This window comes from Phaseolus vulgaris, chromosome 11 (assembly GCF_000499845.2).
Source record: "Phaseolus vulgaris cultivar G19833 chromosome 11, P. vulgaris v2.0, whole genome shotgun sequence".
Classification (NCBI taxonomy): Eukaryota; Viridiplantae; Streptophyta; class Magnoliopsida; order Fabales; family Fabaceae; genus Phaseolus; species Phaseolus vulgaris.
The window spans coordinates 28,697,678-28,720,166 of NC_023749.2; the positions used below are offsets into that span (position 1 = coordinate 28,697,678).

The 22,489-nt window shown below is 28.8% G+C and overlaps 3 protein-coding genes across 4 annotated transcripts; all 3 read left to right on the forward strand.

The window, feature by feature from the left end:
- Positions 1–3,130: 3,130 nt before the first annotated feature.
- Positions 3,131–4,752, forward strand: LOC137828549 (uncharacterized). Of its 2 annotated transcripts, XM_068635172.1 has the most exons (3): positions 3,131–3,428; positions 3,589–3,671; positions 4,087–4,752. In XM_068635172.1, the coding sequence occupies exons 1-3, from the start codon at positions 3,294–3,296 to the stop codon at positions 4,661–4,663; spliced, it is 795 nt and encodes a 264-aa protein (XP_068491273.1). In that variant the 5' UTR covers positions 3,131–3,293; the 3' UTR covers positions 4,664–4,752. The 2 variants fall into 2 exon arrangements, with proteins under 2 accessions (XP_068491273.1, XP_068491280.1); XM_068635179.1 differs by lacking the exon at positions 3,589–3,671 and having other exon boundaries at positions 3,208–3,428.
- Positions 4,753–12,920: 8,168 nt separating this feature from the next.
- On the forward strand, positions 12,921–15,048 carry LOC137829627 (large ribosomal subunit protein uL5). Its single transcript, XM_068636479.1, has 5 exons — positions 12,921–13,186; positions 13,317–13,424; positions 13,514–13,556; positions 13,925–14,120; positions 14,666–15,048. The coding sequence occupies exons 1-5, from the start codon at positions 13,184–13,186 to the stop codon at positions 14,859–14,861; spliced, it is 546 nt and encodes a 181-aa protein (XP_068492580.1). The 5' UTR covers positions 12,921–13,183; the 3' UTR covers positions 14,862–15,048.
- Positions 15,049–20,511: 5,463 nt separating this feature from the next.
- LOC137825168 (senescence-specific cysteine protease SAG39-like) lies at positions 20,512–22,033 on the forward strand. The gene is made up of 2 exons (XM_068630845.1): positions 20,512–20,938; positions 21,450–22,033. Exons 1-2 carry the CDS (start codon positions 20,512–20,514, stop codon positions 22,031–22,033), a joined length of 1,011 nt encoding a protein of 336 aa, XP_068486946.1.
- Positions 22,034–22,489: the final 456 nt, after the last annotated feature.

The window sequence follows — 22,489 nt, forward strand, 5'->3', positions numbered from 1 at the left end:
AAAAACTAATTTATGTCAACTTTGCAATGCAGTTATTCACAGAAGAAACACCAATGAATGAGGAAGGCATTTCATATGTTAGAGATTCTTGGTCCACATATTTCATTAATTTTTATAACTCTAGCATAGGTAAACAATAGTGGTTTTATTATATGTAATTTGATCACTTGTAAATGTACATTTTGATGATTTCAATTGATTACTATATTTATGTATTTGTCTGACTGGGTTTGATCATTATGCAGGTTATTAAATTATATGGTTTCTGCACAATACAAATTGCACTTTAAAAAAAAACACTATTTACAAATGCAGTCATTTACCAAGACCGCATTTGTAAATGTGAATTCACTATTTACAAATGCGGTCTTGGTAAATGACCACATTTGTAAATGTGATTTATGAATGCGGTTTTTACCAAGACCGCATTCATAAATCCTAAACCCCTAACCCTCATCCCTCATTCAGAATAATATACAAATGCGGTTATTTTAAGTAACCGCATTTGTAAATGTGATTTATGAATGCGATCCTATGACCGCATTTGTAAATGCCAGATTTACAAATGCGTGCTGATCAAATGCGGTTCTATGACCGCATTTGTAAATTTAAAATAGCCGCATTTGTTTTACATTTCTGCACTAGTGCATGGAGCAGAAATGGCGCAAACGCGAGTTGGAACGGAGCAGGAACAGTGAAAGGAAACGCGTAGAGGTGAAAGAAAGTATGAAAAAGTGTGGCGCGCTCCAAATGTTAGGGTAAAAAAGATTTACAGATGCGGCTTTACCAATAGCCGCATTTGTAAATCAAAACGCTTGATTTACAAATGCGGTTTTACCAATAGCCACATTTGTAAATCAACATAATTTCAAAAATGCCACCGCATTTTTTACGAATGCGTGTAAGCACACAAAACCGCACTAAATAAATAGCAGTCTTTTCTTCATTTTTCACTAGTGACAACTATGTGATTAGTATTCTATTTAGACTTGGGTTACATATTGCATATGTTATGTATTTGTGCTGGAAATGGCTTCAAGGTGTAGGTAAATTAAATAAGCACATCTTTGCCAAAATCTGCATCAAATTATGTTGGTTAGCCTGATGGGATTTATTACCAAAAAAATCAGATTTACCGACGAATTATTACACATAGACCTAAATTTGTAGGTAAATTCAGCATTACCTACGAACTATGTAATACAAATATTAATATCATTAATATTACTAATATTAATAATAATAATATTTATAATATGAATGAAATATTAATAATATGAATAATATTAATAATGTTTATAGTATTAATAATATTAATATTAAGATTTATAATAATTATAATAATAAGCATAATATGAAAAATAAATCTTGTCTGTATAGTGGTTCAAGTTTTTAGTCATTCAAGGATAGGGTTTGAGTTCCTCCCATTGCAGTTTGTTAAGCAATGTTGCCTAGAAATCTGTTCTGCTGCACTCATTCGCCCACCCACGTAGCTCTGCTACACTTTGGAATTTAACAACCTCATTAATGGAGAGCTTTTTTCATTTTTGAGGTCCATGGAATAAGCTTTTGGCCTCTACAAGGTTTTCACATAGGTTGTGCGTGGCGTATCTCTATGTAGTAATTTGTTTTGCTTTTTTTTCATTAGATAAGTGGATTCACACTGTGTTTGTAGGAGTAGTATACAACTGTTGTTTTTGTTGATCTTTGGTTGTAAGTATTTGTTGCCTGTATAGAGCTTGGAAGGAGTTACTGGTAAACATATATAAAGCAATTGGGATCATAGAGGTTTTTCGCATGAATAGTATACACTTGTTTTGTTTATCTTGGGTATGTGTTATAGGTTATGTTAGTAATCTTACCTCTTTTCTGTATAAGAAGGATTGAGATACCCTCAAGTGCTACATGTTAATTTAATTTACTATTTACCGATAAAAGAACTAAGTTTAATAAGTTTTATACATATCTACTTTAAATTTGCTTGTTTTAAGAAAATGATGGGATATTCTATATAGTTTTAAAGTTGAACTTTTGAACTCAAATAAATTAAAATAAATTCTCTTAAAATAAATTTTATTTTCGTATATTTTAAAAGAAAACTCATATATACGTTATCATTAAAATATAGTCTCTATATATTATTATATAAATGTAATTTGGTATATATATATAATGCATATATTAAATTACATTTTAATAATAACATAGTATACTTTATTAAAAGCGAGAATAAAAACTATTTTCAAACTTCTTTTGCAATTTATTAACATTAAAGAATTAGTTTGAAATTGTCATAAGTTTTTAGGGATCAAATATTACTGTGGAAAAATCAGATTTAGAGTTACTTATATTTTTCGTAAAGAGAATGTGTGTGTTGATAAGTTGGCTAATTTAGGATTTATTCATAGAGAATCATTTTATTGGTATAATAGGCTTCCATTTAGTCTGTTTTTAGAATTCTTTATTAATAGGTATAATCTACCTATGTATCGTTTTTGTTAACATATGAGTTTTTGTCTAGTTCTCCCATATTTTTGTATTTTTTATTTTTTTTAATAATACTTTTTTCATGTGATAACAAATTATTGTTGTTACTTGAGATGTCAACCTAACTGATATGTCAAATAACATAATGATGCCTAACATAAAAGTCTTTTATAAAAAAAAATAATAAACTTTTAGAAATCAAATAGTCCGTTGTGTCTTTAAATATAATTCAATCTTAATTATCTTTCCATTCCATTGATATTCAATCTTCTCCAAGTATTGTTACATGTACACAAATCTTAAAAACATATCATTGTCCATTTTTGTCTGATCTCATTTTTTAAAATCTATTATAATTGTTAGTTGTAGAGAGTGTGAAAATATGAGGTGTTAGATTTGTGTGTATATAAGAAAAATGTATTATTCTCATCCATAATCTAGATACATTCCTTATGTCTAATATCCAAATCCCAATGTGATGTAACCTCTCATTTTATTCCTTTTATTGGAGCCATTTCTATATTCTGAAAACTTTCCAATAAGCATGATATTGATTAATAAAGCATCCATCAACACATGAGAATACGATTCCCCCTTGATTTCTTTTCCTTTATCTTTGAGCAACAGGCTTTGAATCAGAATAGAAAACCAAGGAACAAAGTAAGAGTAGAAGTGACACCATCATCAGCAAGCATATATTCTTGCTTTCACCCAAATGAATTTTCCAAGTTGACACATGAAGCTATATTTGCACCCCAAATAAAGAAAAGTATTGTGCATGGTCCATTGAGGAGGAAGGTGAAATCATGAGCCGCCACAGGCAGAACTTCACACCTCTGCCACGGCAAAGAGGTTTTAGATCCTATGATGGCAGTACTTACAATCATCATGAATCCAATGAAGTGCCTGTGTTTTACAGATCTAACTCTGCTCATGCCACCGTAAGTTTATTCTGTTCTTGTTTTAGTCTCAAGGATTTTAGTACATGATGAAAGAAGAAGAAAAAGACTAAATAAATTTATGTTCATGGAAGCACAAAATGGAACCATCATTGTTTGAGGATGATAGCTTGTACATAATCTTGGTTCATAATATTAACAGGATGAAAGAACTGCAGATGTAATACCTCGACAACGGGTTTGGGAATTCAGACATCCTGTAGGATTCCAACACAGTATACCTTAGTAAGGCCAAATCGCAAACTAATTTGCTTATATGTTTAGACTTCACAAATATGGTAATCTGTGTGAGAAAATGTGTTCATATGGATGCATGTTTAAATTACCAGAAATTTCAGAGTTTTAGAGTTAATGTAAACCCTTGAGGTAAAATCTAGTGAGAAATAATTCCTACAAAATCAGGACTCTACAATTTCTTCAACTGCTAAAAGAATTAACAAAAAATACCATTCTCACAAGAATGGAAAAGGAAGACCTCAAGAGCTTATTTTTTGGTAATGAACACTAAGATTTGAATTCCATATTAAAGCAACCTGCCCTCCACCCTTGATATGCTATTTAGTTTAATGACCTTGAAATTTTTTGGCTTAAGTTTGGTAGAAAAGCTTAGCTGATTTACCAAATTTTGAATAATTTGCAGTTTTCCAGCAGCAGCAGCACCTAGAAGACAACAAATTCATATTCACAATGAGGATATGGTAAGGCTCAGAGATATTTTCCTTCAGCCTCCTTCAAGATATACATTCCAAACAACCACACAAGCTCCCCCAGTGGTTGAAATTTCCAAATCAACAGCTTTGAGCAAGCTTAAGAAAGTAGTGTATGACCATCACCCTCCCCTAAAGAGGTATGCTACGAACCTGGGTTTATATTACAGAAACAATGCTGAAGAAAAACCTTTGAAAGAGAAGGAGAAGGAAAAAGATGAAGATGGTAAGAGGTGTGCTATTTGCTTGGAAGATTTTAAGACTGGTGAAGAGGTGATGCTCACTCGATGCAAGCACATGTTTCATGAGGATTGCATAGTGCCATGGCTAACAACTAAGGGTCAGTGCCCAGTTTGTAGGTTTGTGATTTGTGAGATGGGATGTGGGAACCCTTCATCCTTCAACAACAATGACTTGGCCACTTTGGAATCTAACAACCTCGTTAATGGAGAGTTTTTTTCAGTTTTGAGGGCCATGGATGAAGCTTTTCAATTGGGCAGTAGGACTTAATAATGTACACATATATAAGCTTATGACACTGTTGGAAAATTTGCTTGCAGGTTCCAAAATATATGGATGTTTTCTCTCTTTTGGCACAACATATATACTATAAATTTTGATAGGCAGAACTTGTGAGTTGGAAATGAGATACATGTACTTAATGACGCAAGGTTTGTTTTTCACTATTTGATCCATGGTGCTTTTAGTTGATTTGAAAAAATAACACGTTGATGATTAATAACTACTACTAAATGCAATCATATAAACTGTTTGGAGTAATCAGACACAAGTCAAACTCATTTAAGAGACTTAATACCTTAAGACAATGGATTTATAGGTCTTTTTTCATATATGGTGTTCAAATTTTTAGGTGCTTTTACTAAATGTGAGACTCATTACACTTGGATTCCTAATAATCTTTCCCTCAAAAATGAGTCTCTTCCACTGTAGTACACTCCCTCTCGATCTTGATCTTTACTTATAGCATCATTTATCTTAACGGGACACACTTTCCTAAAACACTTGCTAGAAAGACTTTTGATGCAAGAAATCCACAACCTAGGATTCTTCACCCACTCTTTAAGCCGGTCACCAAGACGAACAAATGGAAGTAGTTTCATGCTTATCCATAGATCTTCTTCTTTGATTGATGAACAATGGCAAAAGCGTTTGAGAAAAAGAGTAGACTCACGTTTTGTGAGATGGAATGAGTGTTTGAGTTCCTAGAGTGAGGTTAGGCAACACTTAGCAGGAGTCTAGAGAGTGTCTTGAAAAACACTACGCTATAGAGAACCAAGACAAGTAGAAAGTTTGCAAGAAATTGAGCAAAATTACATTATCCAAGTCAAGGTTGAAAATACAAGAGGATGTGAGTCATAGGGAAGGGAAACTTGCATGCAAAGTTTCACAAACCCTAACCTAACCCTAACTTGTGGAGCAAGTTTCCCACAAGTCTCGTAAGTGCCATCTAAGGTTAGGTTATTAAACCCATTCTATCCATGGCCCAAATACAAGTCCCAAATTACAAGGCCTTGAATTAAAACTAGTATACTTTTACTATATTTACAAGGTAGCTAGATATGTTGGGATGGTCCTCCATCACAAACCATCAATTCTTATACCACTTGTTGGATTTAGCGCTTACCATTAGACCAAAAGTCAAAATTTATAGTTAGAATGCACCTCTTTTTACTTAAGAGTGTAGCTGAATCAAGGTCAAGAGTTTAAGTCTCTTGTGGACAATTGTTTAGGAATGGATTGTTATTGAGGCATCAACTATCATGTAATGTAGGCCAACTGTACTAAGTTACAATTGAAAAGTTTGATTCCTAGAGGGACAATTGTTGAGAAAGAGATTTCTGAGGATGCATCAATTGTTTCATGGTAGAGGCTAGGTGGGTCAAGTCACAATCAAATTGTGATGCTTGATTTGCTACACTTTGAAGTAGAAAGAGTTGCACTCTGACTATTAGCTATAACTTTTGGCCTAGTGGTAAGGACTTAATCTAATAATAAATAGGTTAGATATAGCTTCTCTAAACTAAATTTTAGGACTTATATCTCTAAACCCTTTTCTCTTGTATGATATACATTATACTTCAATCAAATTAACAAGTTTTGGTTTAACTTGGATTAAATTAACATGGATTTCTACGTTGTTCTAAATTGCAACAGCCAAAATCCGTAGGTAAATCAACATTCCCTACGGATTACCCACTACACCAGTCAAATTTTTGTTGTCATGTTATCATTATTATTATTATACTTATGAGTATGATTATCAATATTAATATAATTAATAACATTCTTCATATATTTAATATCATTATTATTATTAATATTATAATATTGTTAAATATTATTAATATTATTATATATTATTAAATATTTGTATTATTATTAAATATTATTAATTTTGTTAAATATTATTAATATTATTATTATTAATAATATTATTAAAATTATTAATATTAAATATTATTAATATTATTAAATATTATTAATATTATTAAATATTATTAATATTATTAAATATTATTAATATTATTAATATTATTAATATTATTAATATTATTAATATTATTAAATATTATTAATATTATTAAATATTATTAATATTATTAATACTATTAAATATTATTAATATTATTAATACTATTAAATATTATTAATATTATTAATACTATTAAATATTATTAATATTATTAAGTATTATTAATATTATTAATATTATTAAATATTATTAAGTATTATTAATATTATTAAATATTATTCATATTATTAAATATTATTAAATATTATTAATATTATTAAATATTATTAATATTATTAAATATTATTAATATTATTAATATTATTAATATTATTAAATATTATTAATATTATTAATATTATTAATATTATTAAATATTATTAATATTATTAATATTATTAATATTATTAAATATTATTAATATTATTAATATTATGAAATATTATTAATATTATGAAATATTATTAATATTATTAATATTATTAATATTATGAAATATTATTAATATTATGAATATTATTAATATTATTAATATTATGAAATATTATGAAATATTATGAATATTATTAATATTATTAATATTATGAAATATTATTAATATTACGAAATATTATTAATATTACGAAATATCATTAATATTATGAAATATTATTAATATTACGAAATATCATTAATATTATGAAATATTATTAATATTACGAAATATCATTAATATTATGAAATATTATTAATATTACGAAATATCATTAATATTATTAAATATTATTAATATTATTAAATACTAGCGGGAACACAGGCGCTCTCGCGCCTGTGTATCCGCATTTTTTATTTTTGTTTTTAATGTATATCTATATTTTATTTTTATTATTATATATCTAATATTTTATTTTTATAATTATTGTGTTTTTTATTTTTTTTATTTTTGCTATTAATGTTATTATTATTATGTATCAATATTTTTTATTTTTATTGATTTGACTATTCATCAAATCTATAGTAGTTTGATTTTAATTAGTATTTCAAACTAAAAGAAACTTAGGTCTTAATTAATACATTGTTTTAGTGATTATAGTAATATTTAACCTTTTAAATCAAATATATAGACGATCATATATATATAGTCATTTTGTTTTAACATAGATTGTGAAAATTATGTCATAAAAATATTTTTTTAAATGCATATTGATTGAATATTATTAAAACTCATTAAATTTAGTAAAATTATGTTTATTATGGTTTACATAATAATTTTAAAAGACCTCTCATTAAATTATGTTCCACAATATAAAAAAAAATCAGATCTTCATAAATAAAAATATAAACCAAATTAGATAATGCATAAAATAAAAAATTGAAACATTTTACATACTAATTTTGCTGTTCAAATTTGAATTAGAGTAATGATGAAAAAACATTATTCTATGATTGCGGAGGTGAAATTAGAGTATGAGAAGTTATCACTTTCCAATTTTTTTTATAATTTAATATAAAGCAAAGCAAAAAAGTTAAAAAGGTTTAAATTATAATGTAGTGCAATATTGAGAAAATATAGGTTCTATGTTATCAAATTACAAAGACGGTAACAACACCACATAATTATGATAGGCAGAAGAAAATCACAACAGATATTAAATGATCATAAAAACAATAATTAATATGTATTTAACTTTAATGCTTTATAATTAAGATATAAAAATTTGAGGTATATGTATTAGATTTGTTGCACTTTTTTGATACCCATTGAAATAGGATTCTTTCGCAACCAACTTTCTCTCAAAATTGCACAGTATTCTTCTCCCCAGAAGAAATAAATGAAATGTATTGTACATCTACATACCGTAATATATATGCATATAATTCAAATTCATGGTGGATAATGAATTGCCCAAAGAAGAAGAAAAGGAAGAAAACAAAAAGGGAACAACGCAAAAGTAGGTTGTTAAGATCATATGTCATTGATTTGCAAACTCAATCTCATTATGTTGCTCAAGAAGGTCTTCGACAAATTCTTCTTCTAAAGAACTTACATCAATATCTTTTTCAGTCTTGAGTATAGGCTAGACCCTCATTAGACACAACGAAACCTTCATAATTATTAGACAACAAAACCTGCATAGTTTCTTGAAAACAAATAAACCTTGAAGAGATGCTCCTAGAACACCATAGTTTGTCGAGATTTTCTCAATCACCGATCCAAAGCCACTGCAAAAAAAAAAAACCCAAAAACTCACAAACAATCAATGAAAAGTGCAAGATTAATCAAAGAAATGAAAGTATGATTTTCCATGAAAGTGAAAAGGAAAGAGAAAAGAAAGTGAGAAGTATGGTAAAAAAAAAAATGTGTTATGTGTAGTGGAGAGAGAAAGTGAGAAGTAGGTACCTATATAGGAAAGAGAAAGTGGGAAGTAGGATACGTGAGTTATGTGTAGTGGAGAATATCAGTTTAAATCAGAAAAGTAACGTAACAAATCATCTCCACTCTCCATAGAGAAGAAGATCTTTAAAACAAAAAAGTAACTAATCAATTTCTCCACTCTCTCCACTCCCCACTCTCCACTCTCCACTCTTCACTCTCCAGTTAAATAATAACAAACAAAATAAATTAATACAATAAATTATTAAGTAAAGATAAAATGGAAAAACAAATTAAGAGCAGTTAAAAGGAGAATAAGAAATGACACAATGACCATAATACAATAATAAAATTAAATATTAATATAAGAATAAAATAGGAAAAAAAATTAAGAGCAGTTAAGAGGATAATAAGAAATGACACAAAAACCATAATACAATAATAAAATTAAATATTAATATAAAGATAAAATAGGAAAAAAAATTAAGAGCAGTTAAGAGGGGAATCCCCTTTATATATAGGTATAGATTATTAATATTATTAAATATTATTAATATTATTAATATTATTAAATATTATTAATATTAATATTAATATTATTAAATATTATTAATATTATTAATATTATTAATATTATTAATTTAAATATTATTAATATTATTAATATTATTAATATTATTAAATATTATTAATATTATTAATATTATTAAATATTATTAATATTATTAATATTATTAAATATTATTAATATTATTAATATTATTAAATATTATTAATATTATTAATATTATTAAATATTATTAATATTATTAAATATTATTAATATTATTAATATTATTAAATATTATTAATATTATTAAATATTATTAATATTATTAAATATTATTAATATTATTAAATATTATTAATATTATTAATATTATTAATATTATTAATATTATTAATATTATTAATATTATTAATATTATTAATATTATTAATATTATTAATATTATTAATATTATTAATATTATTAATATTATTAATATTATTAATATTATTAATATTATTAATATTATTATATTAATATTATTAATATTATTAATATTATTAATATTATTAATATTATTAATATTATTAATATTATTAATATTATTAATATTATTAAATATTATTAATATTATTAAATATTATGAATATCATTAAATATTATTAATATTATTAATATTATTAATATTATTAATATTATTAATTTTATTAATATTATTAATTTTATTAATATTATTACATTTATTAATATTATTAAAGATTATTAAATATTTATCAATATTATTAATATTATTAAATATTATTAATAATATTAAATATTATTCATATTATTAAATATTATTAAATATTTATTAATATTATTAAATATTATAAATAGTGTTAATATTATTAATATTATAAATAATGCTAATTTTATATTTTTTTTATTAATAGTATTTATATTATTAATGTTGTTATTACTGATATTATTAATTTTTTTATATTACTAATAACATTAATACTATTATTATTATTATTATTATTAATATTAATCATATTATTAATATAATAGTAATTATATTATTTAAATTATTATATTAATATTATTAATTTTATAATATTAATAATGTTTATAAATTAGTTATGATTATTATTATTTATGAATATTAATTATGATTTTATAATTTCTCATATTATATAAATATTTTTAATATTATGTATATAATTATTATGATAATAGTTGGTAGGTAATAGAGATCGGTGGGTGATAGTTCGTACATAATAGATATTTGTGGTAATAGTTGGTAGGTAATAGATATCCGTAGGTAAAAGTTGGTAGGTAATAAAATCCGTGGATAATAGTTAGTAAGTAATGTTGAATTTACTTACGAATTCAGAATCTGTGGGTAATGTTCGTAGGTAATGTTGAATTTACCTACTAACTCATATCTGTGGGTAAAAATCCGTAGATAATACTGATTTTTTTTGTAGTGGGCAATTAATGATATAAACACCCTTCAAGCATCAACAAAAGATAAAAAATAAGTTAAAACTTCTCTCCAAGCTTCAGAAGAGAAACTTGAGAGGTACCTATTTCCAAGGAGGGTTCCTTGGTGGAGAACTTAGAAGAAGAATACTTCCATTTTTAAGTGACTTTGAAAAACAAGAAGACAAACTTTTATGCAAGTACAATTCTTATTCATTTCCAAAGTGAATAAAAGAAGGGGGTAGGTCTCTATTTACAAGAGGAGATGCTCAAAACATTCATGCACTAGGGAATGTGTGACTAATATTTTCGTCACTCCATGTAAAGCAAGCCGCCACATTGCTCAATTATTTGATTTTTCAAGTGTTTATAAGCTCCAATGCTCCTCCACTTGTTGCTTGGTTATGTGGCCTTGGAGGTTGCTTGGTTATGTGGCCTTGGAGGTGAGCTTGTACAATCTCTTTATGCCTTTTCAATTATGGTTTTTGACCTTTCTAATGGAAAGGGCTACACCTTAAATTTTAATTGGGCCTTAGACTCTCCAAATCAAAACCTATTCAAACCCAAATTAGGTTCACTTATGTATATTTTTTTAAAAAAAAAATACTAGTTCCTATATATTTTTACAAATCCAAAAGAAGAAAAATATTTGAATATTCTTTTCTCGTTGGTTCTTTCTTTTTTTCTCAAATGTTGGTTCTTCCTTTGTGAGGTGTTTACCTTCTTAGTCGAAATTTTTGAAGTGGATGATTTTTATCAATTAAAGTGTTGACCAAACCTTAGGCTCATTTTACTTTTCTTAAAGATAAACTCAAGCTAAAGAGTATTTTTTATTAAGAAAATCTTCTAAGTTTAAGGGAGGGAGTTATTAGATTGAATAAATAATTGTTAATTTTTATCTCTTTTAACTTTTACAGCTATCCGTTATTATTAACAATAGCTTTTACTACAAAAGTATATAAATACTTTTATACTCTTCTTATTTCAAATAAGCAAAAATAATAAATAGTTTATAATAAACAGTTCACTTTGTTCATCTCTCTTTTTCTTTAATAATTATGGTTCATATGCTTATTTTTTGGCAACATTTATTTTCTAACATTCTTATTAAAATTTAAGATCAAAGTTTCTTTTATATATTTTTTAATATTTTATTATCTAAATTTCAAAATACATGTCTATTATTATTATTATTGATTTGTTTTATATAAGCTTAACAAAAAATAACATTTAAATTGCAATTTTAATAAATTTATGTTTTAAATTAAATTTATCTATTTAAATTATTTTTATAAAAGAAACAACCCACAGATCAAGATTTCTAACATGTTTTTGACTAGTGAGTAAATCCAAACTGACCCATTTTCAACATGAGTCCCGTTTTACCTTCTATTCATTTCGTAAACGTAAAACTATGATAACACAATAGAAGCAAGAGCTCATGCTCCTTCTTCACGTCCCCATAGTAGCTGGTCTGAACTTATATAACTTGCGAGTTTAATCAGTAAAACAAACAAAAAATATACAATTTAATTAAAATAAAAGTTATTATATATATATTAGTGTATTTAATTTCAAATGTACTATTATGTATCCGAGTTATGTATTATATATATGACATGTTCACTTAATACTTTTACGATACATTTTATCTATCAAATTATTCAAAGCTATTTAAAACAAATAAAAGGTTAATCGATAAAATAAAATACATTAATATATATATTTTATATAACAAGTTAATCATTCAACTCATAAAAGTTATCAAGTTATACAATCAAAAATAAAAATTAAAACATATAAAAAATAATTTTTTATATCAGTTAAATCACAAAACTAGTTTTCGTAATATATTTTGGTATTTTCTATAGAAAATTATGAAAAAACTGGGAGATGAAAAGAATAAAAGGGAGTGTGAATACCATGGGCGAATTGTAATTTGCAACGAAAAATTTGTTGGGCCTTTCCATTGAGTTCAAATGGGTCCGTCTGACCCAAATTTACACTTTGCAAGAGGACTGAGTAACGTCGTCGTTTTCTTATTCTGCTTATATATTCACAACTCATAAAGACCCTTCTGTTTGGGGTTTTCGTTATTAATTCTTCTCTTCCCTCTGCCGCCGCAACGGTGCACCCTAATAGCCTCCAACAATGGTAAACCCTTTCTTCGTTTCCATTTTTCCTCTTTCAAAATCAAATTCACTGTTTCTCAAATTTGAATGTTATTTGCATTTTGTTTTTTACTTTTTGGGTTTGTTGTGAATCGGAATGAACGAAACTTTAGGCTTCAGAGAAGAAACTGTCGAACCCTATGAGGGAGATAAAGGTGCAGAAGCTCGTCCTAAATATCTCTGTTGGCGAGAGTGGAGATCGCCTTACCAGGGCAGCAAAGGTTCACTTCATTCCACATAGTTTCCACTTTTTTTTCTTGAAAAAAAGATTCAACTTTTATTTATAGTGTTTTTATTTTGGGTTTTGCAGGTGTTGGAACAACTGAGTGGCCAAACCCCAGTGTTCTCCAAAGGTTAGTTCTCCATTAGGTTTTTAATGGGTCGTTTGATCATTCTGGTATTGGGCATAGATCTCAAATTTGTGTTCGGTGTATGTTTATGATGTCACATGAGTATATGTCTAGAAGTGTTTTTGAGTCTCCTTTATTGGGAATGTAGAGCTGTTCTAGTGGAGAAGTTATCGAGCTCTTCTAGTTTTTTCATCCTAACAAGCTAATCTAAATCTTTATGTTTTTCAAGCTCGACAGACCAAACGTGTTAAGTTTTTTAAATTGTAATTTTACTTTACTATTAGTGTTTAATCGTAATGGTTATTCAATATAAGATGTGTGTGTTTTTACCGTTGGTTGCTAAGAAATTTTTCTCCTGTTGGTTTTGACAGCAAGGTACACTGTTCGTTCTTTTGGGATTAGAAGAAACGAGAAGATTGCTTGTTATGTCACTGTTAGAGGTGACAAGGCAATGCAACTTTTGGAGAGTGGTTTGAAGGTGAAGGAATATGAACTTCTCAGAAGGAACTTCAGCGATACTGGCTGCTTTGGCTTTGGCATTCAAGAGCATATTGATTTGGGAATCAAGTAAGTTGAAAATCAACTACTGGATTTTCGTTCTGTTGTTTCTGCTTGACATGAAACAATGCTAATTTGCTTAAAGGTATGACTTTTTTAGGTCTGAAAGGATGGGAAGTTGATGATCTTGTTTGGGTTGTGCTATGCATACTCAATTTTGGATGTCATATATGTCTTCCCCTTTGTGTGCATTCTACGATATGAAACAAATGTTAACTTGCTTAAAAAATATAGATGTTCTAGAATTCCTTGTATTAAAGATGTTTTGCGGTGCTTGATGCTTTTAAGGAAGCAGGACTTACTGAGCTTGGTTGGTTTGTTAATTAGATTTTTGACGATGTTATCTGAAATTAATAAACTGGTTTTGCAATTTGTGTTGTCTTTTAAATAACATTGCCATTCTATTCACTTCCTGGTTCCTTCACTTGCGTTTTTTCTCTACTAACTTTTGGTTAATTTCACCTCATGTCAGATTATTTTTTCAATTTGTTTGATGATTGTGAATATTTCAATCTACACACAAATTATTGGTTCTTGACATTTGACTGTTTCAGGTATGATCCTTCAACTGGTATTTATGGAATGGATTTCTTTGTTGTTTTGGAGCGTCCTGGCTACCGAGTTGGCCGTCGCCGAAGGTGCAAGTCCCGTGTTGGAATTCAGCACCGTGTCACAAAAGAGGATTCTATGAAGTGGTTCCAGGTGAAATATGAGGGAGTGATCCTTAACAAGTCGCAGGCAATTGTTTAGATTGAGTTCACTTTGGGAGTGTGTTATCAGTTTTGTCAACTATAGTTCCATCTTTCTATGATAGGATCTTAATTTTGAAGCAGGTTTTGAATCCATGTTTGTCATTTAAGTTTTTGCAGCACATGTATTAACAATAGCACTGTTAAATGACACTTTATTGCGAAGTTGTGAACCCCTCGTTATGCAATTTTGCTTAGTAACGATTTAGTTTCTTTATTTTGTAATGATGCCTGTCTGCATCATTTCCCTCACTTCCAAAACATGTCAAACCACTAGAGTGAAATCACGCCATCAGCATTCATCGATGGACACTGGAAAAGTTTTATACTAACTCACAAATTTATGTGGTTGCATTCCAAATTAATTTATATTTTTACAAGATTGTTTTGTTAAAAGTATTTTATTCGAAACTATTTCGTAATTACTTATGTGCTATTCTGAAGAATGAGACAAAAGAGATGAATTACAAAGAAGTTTGTATGTTATCCGGGATTCTGTGACAGCAAATCTGAAAGGCTTTGGGACTAACTGATATAAAAGTTGCAAATTTTGAGAAAATAATAACTTAGTATCTTATCTTTATGTTTTGATCTTTATTCTGTTGTCATTACGTTAGACTAGTTTAATCCTTCCATGCTCTTTTTTTTTTCTTTTTTGATTTTATGCTAACAAAAAGAAAAAAAATGCAAATAAAAGAGAGAAGTAATGGAAGAGAATAGTGTAATTTGATGAAAAAGAAAGGAAGAAAACTATCTTTCGCTATACAGTTACTTTCGAAATAGACATTTCTTTGATGATTGATAAAATATTATTACATTTAAGAGTAAAATAGAATATATATGTATACTGATAAAAGATTTTTCCACAGGATATTATACAAAATACTTTCGGCCATTAACACATCTAAATTTAATTGAAATTTGAAACACGTACATTTACACAGAGTTGCTTGTGAATTTTCATTACTCCGTTTGTAAGGGAAAAAAACATTTTTTATTCAATGGTAGTGCACCATTTACCAAATTCTGCACATCTTCAACGAACTAAGGCCAATAATGCCGCAACTAGCACATTTTACTCAATGCAAAGAATGCACAAATGTTAAGAAACTTGTTCTCAGCAGAGATGACAAGATGCTAAGTTATTTGACATGGAACTATTATCTCAGTTAAAAGTTTATTGGAATGAAAAAAAACTTATAATTTAGGTTATTTAAAAAATTCTTTAGACCTTATGTAAGTTAATCTATAAAATATTTATTATTTTTATATTAAATTTATTATATATATATATAAAAGAAAATCATTAAATAAAAACTAATTTAAAAAAAAAAATAATTAGTTACTATAGTGACTAAATTAGAGACCAATTGGTTTCTAAATTAGTTTCTATTATTGTTAAATGGTTTTTAAATTTGTATGTAATTAATAACCAAGGTTTTTGCTACCAAATTTAGAATCTAAATAATTGATAGTTAAAACCTTGGTAGCTAACCAATTTAGAAACTATTTAACAATAATAGAAACTAATTTAGAAACTAATTTTTTTTAAGTTTTTAAAATGATCTATAATTTAGTCACTATAGCAACTAATTATTTTTTGTCTCTAAAATTAGTTTCTATTTCATGATTTTCTTGTAGTGTATCTCGTTTAAAATATTATATTTTTTAATTATTAAATATGTTGATCTACATAAAAAACAATACTTATAAGATTATTGATTTAAAATCCTTATTGGAGATAGTTTATTTTTAAAATAAGTATTAGTTTATTATGCTATAATATAAATACAATCTTATATAGTAGCGTAAACACTACTGATGACAATGCGGGCTAGTTTGCCCCTTATACCTTCGCCTTGTGTTTAGTCCACAAAATGTAAGTCAGGTTGGTTGTCCCGCATAAAGAGTGTGAGTTTATTTTACTAGTCCGCCGCGCATAAGAGGTATCCCCTGGATTTGGGGTCAGCTCGCGTAAGGAAAATATTTTTCTTAAATGAAAATTTAATTATAAAAAAATATTTCTGTTGCTGAAAAATTAAAATTTCATCATTATTTTAATTCATCCAATTAAGATAAAAAAATATATAAAAACATTCAAGTATGAACGTAGTTAGAAGGTTTGATTAAAAAATAATTAAAGTTTTATTTTGCATATGTTTTCCTTCTAGTATGTAAATGTATGGAGTATCTTATCAAAGTTTTGCTACAAAATATTTTAATGAAATCTTTTCTTTATATTATTTTATTAACAAATGTTAAATATAAAATTTTACTTAAAACTAAATTCACTCTTATTTTTAATATTAACTTCTTTAGATGATTAAAACAAAACATACTTTTTTTTGGTACATTAATTTTTATTTTTTTAAATAAAATAAAATAAAAATCATAAAGCAATAGTAATGTGTGAGTGAGAGATATGATATTTTTTGTAGAAAAAATAAAGAAATTACTTTTTTTATTTATGGGGGTTAGCAGACCAACCCGCCCTATCCTGCTGTTGGCCCACGTGGATTGCGGGTTATGCGGGATGGACCTAAGCGGGTCAATGGGCTAGATTAGTGAGTTCGCCCTGCACATTTTAGTAGCGAGCCATGAGTCAGTCCATATGGCCCACCCCCGCATTGTCATCCCTATGAAACACGGGCGTTGTTGCACTTATGTATTTGCATTTTCCTCTTCTGCTCAACTTCTACAATGATAGAAATTTAACATACATATATAAATAATTTTGGATGAGTCGAAATTGAAAAGAAAAAAGTAACATGTAAAATAAAAATGCTGAATTGATTAATCAACCTATTTTTTTTTTCTCCTTTGGTTTGAGGTTTTCTTCCTCTTCAAACATTTTCTCTTCTTCCATTGGTGATTTTGGGATCAGAGTGTGTGATGATTGTTCCCGCCGGTTGACCAGACGCGTCTTCGTGCGTGACCTGTCCTTGCGAGCTAGGGCACCTTCGTTCTACTCCGTCTGTGAGTACCTGAAAAGAAATGAACAAAGGGGAGCCCTCGCGGCCGTTTGCACTCCGACGATCAAGTCAGCTAGCGAGAAACATCAAAGGGACGCACCTCCGTATCGGAACACCGTGACTGGATGTTCTGAAGGTGGTCCAAAAATTGGATAACTGAACAACTAGTTCTTTTCTGCCCTAACTGCTTGTGCGTACAGTGGGTGCGCTAACAAGACAACTAGGGTTTCTCTCTGTGTGTTAAAACTAAAAACTCTGATCCCCGTCTCAAACGTCTAAAGCCCCTCTTAAATACCTCCAGCATTTAAAGCGCATTTAAAGCGTATAAAAACGTTCAACGTGTTTAAAACGTTTAAAGCATTTAAAGTGCTTTAAAGTGTTCGAAACATAAACTAAATTAATGCGTACCTTAGCAAACTTTCAGGAAAACTGATATACCATGATGTTTCAATGCTCTCTGCTATGTGTTCTTCTGACTTGATCGTTACTCTTCGTGGAGGGCCTTACAGCATCGTAACCCATCTTAGGGATAATCCATCGTGTAAGTCCTCCTTCTTGGAGTGCATATGCGCAAGGGGTGACCTTCTGGGTGCCAACTCATGCCCCCCAACCTCTAGTCACTCGCCCTGGGAGTGTATCTACCTTTTCTCTCGTACCATGCACGTGGTTCTCCCCTAGGCGTGGCCCTCTCATGGGTCGTATCTATCCCAGGGTCTCCCAGTGGTGGCGTGGGTACTCCACGAGTCAGGTTACCCCCTACTGGTACTAGATCTATGGCCTTGAAGCCACCTTTCTCTTCCCTTTATCACTGTTCTGAGGTACTGAGGCCTCTCGCGGTGTCGCCCCCTCCACGGTCTCTCCTCCCCATGGGTATCGGGGGTGGCACCGGCGATGCCTTAACCTTGGTGACGCCTACACCAGGCGACACTTCATCTTGACGACGCCTCATCTTGGCGACGACTCACCTTGGCGACACCTCATCTTGGGGACGCCCACATCTGGCGACGCCTCATCTTGGCGACGCCTTAAACGGTCAACCTGTTGACTTCCTCCCCTTGGGCCCCTTGAGGGGTCCCACCATATGTTGACTTTGACTTTGACTTTGGTCAACGCCCGGGGACGGGACGGTACAATGATGTTCACGTTAAGATTAAGATTCACTTGATGATAGATACAAAAGAATGATTAACTTTACCAAAAATAGAGTTGCTTGTAATGGAGTGGAGGGAATGATTGGAAATGGAGGTTATTTTATTTGACATGTGAGATTTGGTGTGAGAATTCAATGAGGGTGAGAGTATGTTTTCTCTTTCTTTCTATTATTGCCTTAAAATAAGGAATTAAAGGAATAATAAGAAGTTAGTTTGCATATAAAAACGGTCACTTAACATTAATTTAAAAAATTAAAAAATAATTTATACAAAATAATAAAATACTTTATTGTAATAATAAAACGAAATATATTAAATAAGGGTAGAAACATAAAAAAAAATTACCAAAATCTAGTTACGAAGAAGAATCTCTTTATATATATATTATATAATATAATATAAAAAATTAAAATTACTATCGAACCTATTCAATTTAATAAAACTAATATTCTATTAAAAATTGAATAAAATAATAGACTTTTAGAAATATTGTAGGTCAGATTAAACTTTTATACAAGTGATATCTTAAAGAAGAGATTACACAACTTTGCAGATAAAATAAAATTACACAAACAAATAAATAAAATTCAAGTTTTATTTTTAACAAAAGTCAAATTCAAAGTATTCTAAAGTCTGGTGTAATTTAATTTCTAAGACCATAATAACTATTATAATTTATAAAACTATTTAATAATAATATATATTCTCATCTTATTTCAAAATTTAATTAATATTTATTTTTATTATTTAAAAATAATATTTTATTATTAAAAAATTAGCAATTCCTAAGATGTTGATTAAGAGTTGACTTTAATCCTAACTCAACTTTATAAAATCGATTTATAAGAGAAGGTTTGCACCTACTTATATACTATGAAATGTCCTTATCTCCAGTCTTTGTAGGATTCCGATAACGGATGATCTGATAAATTCAACAAACTCAAATTGAATAGACTTTACATAACTCTAATATCATATTAAAAGTGAACTTTAATTATAAAAACAAAGTTTATAAAATGAGTTTCCATTCTCATATATATTATAAATCAAGCATTATAAGCTAACTCTATCATACTAACATGTTTGACCATACCGAACCTAACAAAACTATAAACAAAGAATCTTCTGTAATTTCAAACAATGTCCCCTTATTTGTATTATGTGGGTTGGCCGTTATTTTGTTTTCTAACTTAAGGGAAAAAACATTGGTCATTAGCTTAATGAATTTTGACCATTCAGCAAGGCATGTAATAAGAAGGAACAAAAACTACTACTCTTTGTCAAATAAAATAATAGTAAAAAAATAACAACAGCATAAACTATCCGTCTAAAGAACTAAATTGAATGTAATTGGCCGGAACAGGAATCTTCAATCAGAAAGAAACCTTGCACAGATATTCAGATTAATAATTGCATAACATAAAGTCCACGATCTCTATATAAGCCATCATAGTCCCTCCCTTCAATGCATATCAAAACCAATTCAATTTTCTCTCAAAAACTAAAAACCATTTATTGCTGATAAGAAATGGCTTCCACCACCCAAAAACAATACATTTTAGCTCTATTCCTTCTCCTTGCAGTTGGCATTTCCCAAGTGATGTCCCGCAAGCTGCATGAGACATCCTTGAGAGAAAGACATGAAAACTGGATGCAAGAATATGGCAAAGTGTATAAGGACGCTGCAGAGAAGGAAAAACGTTTCCTCATATTCAAGGACAATGTGGAGTTCATTGAATCGTTCAATGCTGTTGGCAACAAACCCTACAAGCTTGGGGTTAATCACTTTGCTGACCTCACAGTTCAGGAATTCAAGGCTTCCCGTAATGGATTCAAGAGGCCTCACGAGTTTAGCACAACACCATTTAAGTATGAAAATGTGACTGCTATTCCTGCAGCCATAGACTGGAGGAAAAAAGGAGCTGTTACTCCAATAAAAAACCAAGGTCAATGTGGTAAGATAAAGAGCATCCTTTTAATCAGTACTTTATTATGTTCAATGATCATCATTATATTTCATTCATCTCATTTTATGTGTCACTTTTTAAACATTTCTGCTTCAGATTATTTATCAGTTTAAAATATGAGGAAACACTAGCTAATATATATAGTTTTTACAATGATATCTTTTTTATTGATATTTCAACTTACAAAAAACAGTTATAAAAGCTGTTATCAAAAGTGATTTGCTTTTCAAAACCATTAATGATGAGAGAGTAATTATAACTGATTGTGCGAGAGAAGAGTTAACTATCTAAGGAAAAGTTGAAGGGGTAGCTTAGAAAAGAATTTGTACATAAAAAAAAAACTGAATCACTGTGTTGAACCAAAAAGATATCCTTATTGTTGTTATTAACAACAAATGAGATGAGAGAAAGTAATATCACTAGTTGGTTGTGTCACTCTTTGATTGTATTGAAAGGAATTGGATTAATGCATAGAATAATTTTGTTTGAAAAAATCTAGGGAGCTGTTGGGCTTTTTCAACTGTGGCTGCAACTGAAGGTATCCACCAAATAGCCACAGGCAAACTAGTATCCCTCTCAGAGCAAGAGCTAGTGGACTGTGACACAAAAGGTGTAGACCAAGGGTGTGAAGGGGGTTACATGGAAGATGGGTTTGAATTCATTATAAAAAATGGTGGAATCAGCAGTGAGGCAAACTACCCCTACAAGGCAGCTGATGGCAGTTGCAAGAAAGGAACCTCCCCAGTGGCTCAAATTAAGGGGTATGAGAAGGTTCCTCCAAATAGTGAGAAGGCACTGCAGAAAGCTGTAGCTAACCAACCAGTGTCAGTTTCTATCAATGCAGATGGTTCTGGTTTCATGTTTTACTCTAGTGGAATTTACTCTGGAGAATGTGGAACTGAACTAGACCATGGTGTTACTGCAGTGGGTTATGGCATTGCTAATGGAACTGAGTATTGGTTAGTGAAGAATTCATGGGGCACACAATGGGGTGAGGAAGGATATGTGAGGATGAAGAGAGGTATTGCTGCCAAGCATGGTTTATGTGGAATTGCCTTGGATTCATCTTATCCAACTGCATGAATACTTCAATTATGTGTGAAAATTGTGTTTGAAGCTAGCTGTTTTTTGTTTATGTGTACTTAAGTCCACATATTAATGTGAACGTGAATATAGACAATGATTTGCTATTCTATTCTCAGTTTACTCTTAATGGACTCAGTTATAATTACAATTATTTTAAAAATAACTTACATATTCTTTAAAGAAATAAATGAACATGAGTTAACAATTCTTTTCGAATACATTCTTGTTAACTTATATGATTAATTTTTATGGATAAAATTTGATTAATTTATCAATAATTTTGATTATGTGTATTAAATTTTGTCTGAATTGAATATTAATAAAAATAATTAAAAGATTCCTATTTAGTGCGTTTGGGAAACATAACTTTATTCATATATATAATAGAAACTTTTTTGTTAACTTTACATTTAAAAAACAGTATTTAACTTCTAAATTAATGTTATATTAATA

Coding starts and splice junctions, on each gene's coding strand:
- LOC137825168 (XM_068630845.1), top strand. CDS start 20,512: ATGGCTTCCACCACCCAAAAACAATACATTTTAGCTCTATTCCTTCTC. Junction 20,939..21,449: donor AAAAAACCAAGGTCAATGTG/GTAAGATAAAGA, acceptor GAAAAAATCTAG/GGAGCTGTTGGGCTTTTTCA.
- LOC137828549 (XM_068635172.1), top strand. CDS start 3,294: ATGAGCCGCCACAGGCAGAACTTCACACCTCTGCCACGGCAAAGAGGT. Junction 3,429..3,588: donor CTAACTCTGCTCATGCCACC/GTAAGTTTATTC, acceptor TAATATTAACAG/GATGAAAGAACTGCAGATGT. Junction 3,672..4,086: donor TTCCAACACAGTATACCTTA/GTAAGGCCAAAT, acceptor AATAATTTGCAG/TTTTCCAGCAGCAGCAGCAC.
- LOC137829627 (XM_068636479.1), top strand. Junction 13,425..13,513: donor GCCTTACCAGGGCAGCAAAG/GTTCACTTCATT, acceptor TGGGTTTTGCAG/GTGTTGGAACAACTGAGTGG. Junction 14,121..14,665: donor CATATTGATTTGGGAATCAA/GTAAGTTGAAAA, acceptor TGACTGTTTCAG/GTATGATCCTTCAACTGGTA.